This window comes from Cydia pomonella, chromosome 11 (genome assembly GCF_033807575.1).
Source record: "Cydia pomonella isolate Wapato2018A chromosome 11, ilCydPomo1, whole genome shotgun sequence".
Classification (NCBI taxonomy): domain Eukaryota; kingdom Metazoa; phylum Arthropoda; class Insecta; order Lepidoptera; family Tortricidae; genus Cydia; species Cydia pomonella.
In genome coordinates this window covers 11127304-11136269 of record NC_084713.1, presented here as the reverse complement: position 1 = coordinate 11136269, position 8966 = coordinate 11127304, and the positions used below count along the sequence as shown (strand labels likewise).

Below are 8966 nucleotides of genomic sequence, written 5' to 3'. Positions count from 1 at the left end.
GCAGTAGTTTAATTGGAAAATCAAATGTAATGTCAATTAAAGTTTGATATAATTTGCGACAGTAAAACAATACAAAACACAGGCGTGGTTATCGTTGCTTCGTTTAGACTTAAAAATTTCACGTAACTGGATACCCTTGTGAAGAAGGTGTCGTAACGACGCGAGTACTTTCGGATCCGGGCACCGCTCACCACTCCGACAATTACTCCTTGGCCTTTGTCGTTCGGGTCTCCAGTACCTCTGCAGACCAATGGTCCTCCTGAATCACCCTGGATTAAAAGCAAAAGGTCAACTAAACGTAATATTAATCTTGATCGACATTTCTATTCGTGGATACTTTTTACAGTTGTGAAAATTCAGATCTACCTATATACTTATTACGTGGTTTTAATACAAAATCGTAAAACTTTGCCTTTTCATCATAGCTTCGCTAACCGCGTTACATTTCAGTTGAAGCGAAACAAAAGTAGGTAAGTACAGTACAGATACACTTTCACTTAATTTTGTATTTGAAATGGGGCGCTTGGCACCGAAAGTGTCAATATGCGTTTTATAGCTATCTAGTAACGCTGGTCTATTGAGTGAAAAATATCTAATTTTACTCATGCGTGAGCCGGTTATGAGTGCGGATGTGTTTGTTGACTCATTGCACTGATTTAATAAAACCAGCGGGCGATGATGGGGACGTCACGCAACAAAGAAGGCGTTCCGGGCATTTGGGAGGTGTGCACGGAGCCGAAACCTACACGTAGAGTCCCTTTTTGACATTTTAATTATTATAATTATAACGCTGTATGGAAAATGCCTTATTATAAAAATAAATCAATTCCATATTAATTTCGTCATATTAAGACATATTGGCGACCTTACCATATTTAGGAATCTGTCTGAGGGATTAACTTTATTTTTTTTTAAATTGAAAAAGCTTTTGGTTAAATCCAAAAAAATCAAACCCGTGCTTATTCACAATACTTATTGTGCTATTGAAATCATCATGTTGGTCAATAATTTGCGACTCCATTGCGAATGACTTTCAACGATGTTACAACCAATTCTGATAAATACGTGACCATTAGGCAAAGTATACTGTTCAGTATAGTTGATTTTTTTAGGACTGTGAGCTGTCAGCTTAAAAAGTTTTATCTATATTGTTGTTTTATATGTTTTATTGAAAATTTGATAGTGCGTTTTTAGACCTACGTTCGCGATTTTCCTCTATCGAGTAAAAGTTGTTTACTTAGGTTTCGAATCGATGAAGTCAGTAGAGAAGGCCTCAAGATTGTATACATAACTTTTGGCAACCCTATTGTGATCTAGAAAAGCACCAGGATTTTTCTAAATTCTGCTGGTGGAACTCTCTGCACCTTAAATTATAAAGTACTATTTTATCACTTTTTCTGGGCCTCATCATTAATGTACTTTACAGTAAGGACATATGGTGCAAATTTACCGCACTAGTGGGATAATTGGCACATTACGATACAAGTGCGAATAAGCAGTTCACAGCTCGTGTTGATTTAAAACGCTCCCTTCAGTCGTGTTTAACCCCACCCGTTGCGAATTTCCTGGTTTTCGCACTTGTATCGTAATATTATATACATTAATTAATGTGAAAATGTACCTAAGTAATTATATATATTAAAAATGTTCTTACCTGTAGCACATTCGTTACGTCTGATTCAGTGCATATAAACTTGCCCATGTCCTGTCTATGTATACGTGAACACTGGTGACTAGGTATCAGGCGTAGTTTAGCCCACAATAATATGTCTGAGGTTTGCTGCAAAGAATAGTTAAACATATTGAATTGGCTTCATATGGCAGAATGTGGCTTTTTATTGTAACAAAATATCATAATTTATCATTGTCTGTTAAGGTTGTGGGTTCATTCACTCATTTATTTATTTCAATAAAAATTAACAATATTACATTGTGTTTGAAAGATCTAAACAAATCTAGCGTGCATAAAAAAACTCAACATGTCAGAAATTTTTCCAATATAAAATAAATATAATTGAATAAGTAAGATGTTCATTAATTTTATGGCGGCCATTTTGAATTATATAAGATATATATATATTATATAAGAATAGTTACGGGCTGACAAGGGCATAAATATAGGCACAATAAATGCTAAAACTACGTTTATTAACCTCTATGTACAATGAAACTTAACTATCCTAAAACTAGTTGGACGCCAGGAGGGTTTAGTCTGATGGTCGACTGGGTGCCGCTGCCTACCCACTGCCTGTCCTTTTAGCTAGCCCAATCTTCAAATAACAATATTTGCCGTGCACCAAAAGGGCGTTTCCTTAAGCTAAAACAAATGTACTTTACGTTATTTCACGTTAATTTATGAAAATTACATTAACTTCTTATTGATCGGTTTTCTTATAACTTAGAACTCACCCCTTAGTGTAGTTGAAACGGCACACACAATATAAACAAAATATTATCACTCCAGCTGGTTGGATTTCCAGATTGCACATTTAAACTATTTCGGTATAATGAATATTCCATATCACATTTCACAAGAACAGCGGAGGATGTTTACCCGAGTCGCCGTCACGAGCTCAAGTGTCCGTTCCATTTCATTTTTTGCTGATTTCTCGTCATGACCGCAACCAAAATTCTAAATCTAAACAATAATGCACAAAATAAACAAATATACATGGAAAAAGTTCGCCCGCTACGGGGATTGAACCGGGTGCCCCAAGCTTGTTAGTCAAGCCCTCACACCACTGGACCAACTGAGCAGATGGCAAGCAGGCTCAAATAGGTGATCATTTGTAGCGAATAAAATCGATGCACCTTAATACAATTATAGAAGGCACATTATTGCTTACCCCTCACTTAACATTATTGCTTAACACTAGATACTAATAACATCACAATATCTCGAGTTCAAAGTCACTTAGAATCACAAACTTGGTGTCTAAATATACATATTTGGGGTCAGGGAATTCAACTAGATAAGTATTTTACCGATATCTTAGTTACTAAAATACTTGAAAATACAAAATTGGTGTTTATTTATATATTTGAGGTCAACGAATACATACAAGTAATATTTTAACAAGATACATATTTGTTTTGAAATAAAATTAATACTTATTACACTTGCTTATACTTATTTATACGCTATACACTTAATTACACCGTTTTTATACATTAACATTTTCAAAGCTGAGTGCAATTCCAACGAGCAGTTTCGCATGCGCATCTATCGGTGCAGCCTCTTTGACCCTGACAATTACAATTAACTAATTCGTTACAGGCATTTGAAGCAATAGGTATGGTTGTTTAAATCGGATCCCATGAAGTACCTACTATTTTTTAATCCAACCCCAGCCTTCTGGACTAGGGGTATGCTGTTGGCTAAGCTCGCTGGTACACCATACTCCTGCCTGGTATGCAGCACGCTTGGAGTGTTGGAGTAGTGCGTCTTTTGTTAGGGGAAGTATGTATGTATGTATAAACTCTTTATTGTACAAAAGACAAAATATAAATATGGCACAGAATAAGCAGTACAAAGGCGAACTTATCCCTTTAAGGGATTTCTTCCAGTTAACCTCCATTTCCTTATTTTTCCGTTCTCTATTGCCTTATTTTTTTTTAAGAAACTGCTCTTTTAGAGCTTCATTCACGTCGTCTAATTCACAGTGAACCGTTCTATTAGTTTAAAATATACATTTTCAAAATCAAGTTATATATATGGATGAAGTGCCATGTAAGTAAAGGCACGTCTCACTTGGGGATAACAATTCCACCTCTCCCACGCAGATTTTTTCCTCGTACAAAAATGATGATGTATAGGGTCACACCCCGTAAAACTATGGAATATAGGAAGAGCTTGGGATTTCTATACACCCAATTTTTCGTAGATATCATTTATACCAAAAGCAACAGAAATCTTCACATTTGTACATAACGTTATCAGTACCCCTAGTGTAAATAAATTCGATTTCCAAACGTGACGTACGCGTTTGCGTTTAGTCTCATTTTGTATTGGATTTCGAAAGAGCGCGCCAAGCGGGACGTTTTGGAACCTCAAAATCCTATACAAAATGAGACTTAACGCAAACGCGTTCGTCACGTTATGATGTCGATCAAAGTTACACTAGGGGTACTGGTAATGGAACTTACCAATGAGGATCACCAATACGTCCGTGTCAACAGTACGCACCATATAGTTACTACAGCCATACAAAAGTGCATCCTGTAAATATTACGTTAAAAAATCAATTATTTACGTTATTATATTTTTATTACATGTTATTATGGAGACTATAGTAATACATAATCTGCGGAAATTTCAAGTGTCTACATATTACGGTTCTAGAGATATTACCGATTGTTATGGGCGGGCAAATAACGCCATAAAATTATATGTTATGTATGAGAGCGCTGTTTAATTTATTTTTATTTTTATGAATGTATGTTTAAGCTACAAAAGAAAAATAATTTCTGTGAAAATTTGAACAGTCTATTGCTGATACGATACGCAGATAGCCGGATGGTAAGCGGAAGCTTAGGAACAGGGTTCGGTATATCCTTTGGGAACTCTGCTCTAAAAAATATCTAGTTGAATTCCTTGACCCCAAATATGTATATAAGTTTGTGATTCTACGTTATTTCGAACTCGAGATATTAATGATATACGTATTATTCAAAATGGCTACCATAAAATTAAAAATGGCCGGCGGAGAAATTGGTTCCTGAAAAAAACTTAAAGCTATGGACCTAACAAGTACCTTAAAAATAATTGGTGCTTTTGTCCAGCGCGTCCACATTACCACCTGAAACTGCCCTACTATATATATTTTTGTACAATAAATCCCTTGAGGTATAGTACTCTCTAAGAAAGTAGCGAGAGAAACGCCTTTAAACGCAATTTAACAAATTTGATTGAGATATGCCTATAATGATAAGTTTTTAAATTTATTTTTGATTCTTTTGTCATTATATTAGCTAGGTACATATTTGCACGCTTGCATGCAAGCTAGATACTAGTACATGAAGTGAAACATAATGTATTATAACATCCTTAAACTGTGTTTATGCAAATACTTAAATAATTTCTGATAGAATAATGTCTGGTGTATAATACCTAGTTGTTTTTAATACAGTTGCTCAAAAAGTGCTAAATTTACGTAGCCGTTTAGCGTGCGGAAAGTTGATTTTCGCGAACCAGTGCTATTCCCTTTTCCAATTTTTTTAAATTTATACTTGTTCCAATTCATGACTACTTATTGATGAGTGTTAATGTCAGTTTCCTTTAAAACTGGTACCTAATGAACATAAAAACCTACTGTAAATGTAAGAATAATAAAAATATACTCATTTCATACTTTATTACTTACCTCTTCATCATTAATATAACACGTTTATTTTTTAATATTGAATATTGAAAAACCGATTAAGAAATAAGTTGTCTGAATGGAACGGAATAGCTGCCTGTCAAAGAAGAGGCTGTTTTTCTTACTGCAAGCACGTTTTAAGTTTCCAAAGGCAACATTCGATATCGTTTTATACAATTAAATATACGATACACATTTAATCGTAAATAACCATACTTAGGTAATAATAGTACAATGTTTTATATTAACAATTGTTTCAGTCTAAAAATTGTATTAAACAACATTGTGTTTTTTAATACAACTGTATTAAAAAACGTCGTTCGATACACGTGCGAAAATGTCAATCTTCACTCGTACCGAGTCTTGCCACTCCTTTACGGCCCGTGGCAAGATATCTCGGTACTCGTGAAGTAATGACATACTTGCCGCACTAGCATCGAAATGTACTATTGTTTTACAAGGGGTTAAAGTTGTTGTTTTACATGGGGTTAAAGCGAAAAATTCCAAAATGAACCACGTGTGTAGCGAGTGGTTCGAGAAGTGGAATCATGAGCGTTACGAGGGTTAAACAAACTTTGTCTCCGAGTAAAACACAAAATTTTTCAACACACCAACGCGCGGAAACTACTAAATATGAAATACCAATAAAATCTTATTTAATCAAAGAATGTATAGAAAAAAAAAAAACATTCAATATCATCAATTAAAAGTTAATTCTACTATCTAACATAAGGAAACAACTCAAAATTTGCATCTGATTACTTAGCCCCACATGTGGATCAAATGTAACTTTCTGATTAATTTATGAACAATCAACGGCTTTTACCAGGTGTGTGGTGAAAAAGCATAATAAGGCTTATGTATGGCATCGAGATGTGGGCAGCGGCCCCAGTGGTGTGTAACGCCGACCAGGCTGGATAAAATCCGTAAGGAGTGCGAGGAAGTTGACGTATGTTTTTGGTTAAAGAAATGTCACTTTTGACACTGACAGATCGTGTCGCTGTGACATCTTATAAGTTTAATCGAATGAAATATTATGACTTGCTATACATTAAACTTACTCGTTCATTTATTCTTCCCCATCCTGATGCAAGGCACTCCATAGATCCGTAATCCCTATAATTCGAGGCAGGGGGCAGAGGCTTTACGTATTCGTTAAACACAAACGGAGCATCTGTAAACTGTAAAAAAAACTATTAGAAACGAATTAAAGTAATAAATAATAAAACAATAATATGTCTTGAAATAATTAAAACTGTGTTTTGTAAGTAGAAATACTACTATAAATGTACTCAGGGCAGACAGACACACACCAAACCAAGGGGCACCATAAAAGGTTATCTGGAAGAGACCCCTTTTAGGGATAAGTTCGCCTTTGTATATAACAATTTTTTTTGTTTAATTTGTCTGTTTTATATTAAATTTGTGTGTTTATGTGCAATAAAGTGACATACATACATACACACATAAGTCTTCATGTCATTGCATATATTCGACCCATGCCGCCGTGACCCGGGTGGCCGCTAAAACAGGCCAAGAATATTTTTCAGCTGGATTTAATTGCTTTCTTTGCGCTGATTGGTTGACAATCGGCCAATCAGCTCGTGTAAAGCACTTTGATCGGTTCAGAAGAAACATAATGGTAATGCATGTAATTGTAAAAATATTTAGAAAAGCTATTTATAAGTCTGTGAATTAATCACGTATGCCGCTTTTAATAATAATAATAAAATTTCTTTATTTAGATAACTAGGATCCATTGGGGTTAGGTACATAGTGACTTAAAATATATTGTTAAAATTTAAAAATAAATTAAGTGCTTCAACGATTTTTATTTAATACAAAAATGCATTTGAATATTATTAGAAAATAAAAAAATACTACTAAATTACTTAAATAAATAAATAAGCGGAGTTTACAATGATTACAATTTTTATAACTTAGTGCGTAGTTTTGTGAATCAAAAAAATTATAATTGTTTATAAAATTTTGAATTACTGGTGCCAAACCGCGAACAACGACCATCAAAATATGAGTATGTTGAAGAGCCCGTCACCATTTGCATTTTCTTTCATTTCAAATAATCCCACCTAAAATAGTGCACCTATAATAATAATAGAAATATTACCATTTACTGGAAAAAATGCGGTTCAAAAGTGACAGTATAAATTTCCAACGTTAAAAGGGCCTGCAATATCAATTACGTCATATCTATTCAGTAACACCACAACAACAAAATTATCTATGCTACAGATTACTGGTGCCAAACCGCGAAAAACGACCACCAAATTGGTTGGGGAGCCCAAGAGGCGATTTTAGTAGTTACTCCAGCGCGTCAGATTAAGATTGGAGTGATATTCTGCTACCCCGCGGAGTCTACCTTAACCACTTTTAGCTGTCTACATTGACCCGCCTCTTGCTATCTCTATTGCACTCGCACAATTATATAGTAAATCACTGAACAGAGATGACGTCATTGATGTTGCAGGTCCTTTTAGCGTTCGAAATTTAACCTATCACTTTTGAACCGCAGTTTTCCAGTAAATAGTAATATTTCTATTATTATTATTGTGGTGCACTATTTTAGGTGGGATTATTTGAAATGAAAGAAAATGCAAATGGTGACGGGCTCTTCAACATACTCATATTTTGATGGTCGTTGTTCGCGGTTTGGCACCAGTAATTCTAAATTTTATAAACAATTATAATTTTTTTGATTCACAAAACTACGCACTAAGTTATAAAAAATGTAATCATTGTAAACTCCGCTTATTTATTTATTTAAGTAATTTAGTAGTATTTTTTTATTTTCTAATAATATTCAAATGCATTTTTGTATTAAATAAAAATCGTTGAAGCACTTAAAAGCGGCATACGTGATTAATTCACAGACTTATAAATAGCTTTTCTAAATATTTTTACAATTACATGCATTACCATTATGTTTCTTCTGAACCGATCAAAGTGCTTTACACGAGCTGATTGGCCGATTGTCAACCAATCAGCGCAAAGAAAGCAATTAAATCCAGCTGAAAAATATTCTTGGCCTGTTTTAGCGGCCACCCGGGTCACGGCGGCATGGGTCGAATATATGCAATGACATGAAGACTTATGTGTGTATGTATGAATGTCACTGTTGGCGTTCAAAGGGTCTTTTTGTTAAAAGAATGTGCATGGTGACGGGTGACCGAGAGGCATGGAAGTAAATCGGACAAGGGCAAGCGAAAAAGTGATGACACTTAGGTACTACAAAATTTGTAAAAAAAAGCTATGATCAAATGATCATAGTTCTTTTATCATCATAATTTAGCCACTTACTGCTACGCATATGTCGTTTTTAGGAAACCAGTAACCGCGGGGTATAATGACATTTTTCATTTTTCTCCACTGCTCAGTACCTTCCGCGTCTCTTTGGTATACTGCACGGTTCCGTAGAGTCCCCGCTACGACATACAACTTCATTAAGCTTCTTTTTTTGAATCTGTACCAATAAATAAATTGTCTTGGGGTTATTCTGATTATCGGGCGATTTGAGAATAATGTTTCTTATTTGACTCAAGTCACAAGTCTGATGATTTTAGGCACATATTTGTTTTCTTTCGGAGC

The 8966-nt window shown here is 34.7% G+C and overlaps 1 protein-coding gene across 1 annotated transcript in view; it reads right to left on the bottom strand.

The window, feature by feature from the left end:
* Positions 1–27: 27 nt before the first annotated feature.
* LOC133523122 (uncharacterized) overlaps positions 28–8966 on the bottom strand; it is a 32474-nt gene continuing 23535 nt past the window's right edge. The window contains exons 8-11 of the mRNA XM_061858632.1: positions 8679–8841; positions 6422–6541; positions 1655–1780; positions 28–269 (exon numbers count right to left, since the gene is read on the bottom strand). Coding sequence (XP_061714616.1) covers positions 33–269; positions 1655–1780; positions 6422–6541; positions 8679–8841 — 646 coding nt within the window. The 3' untranslated portion in view covers positions 28–32. The remainder of the gene's footprint in view (positions 270–1654; positions 1781–6421; positions 6542–8678; positions 8842–8966) is intronic.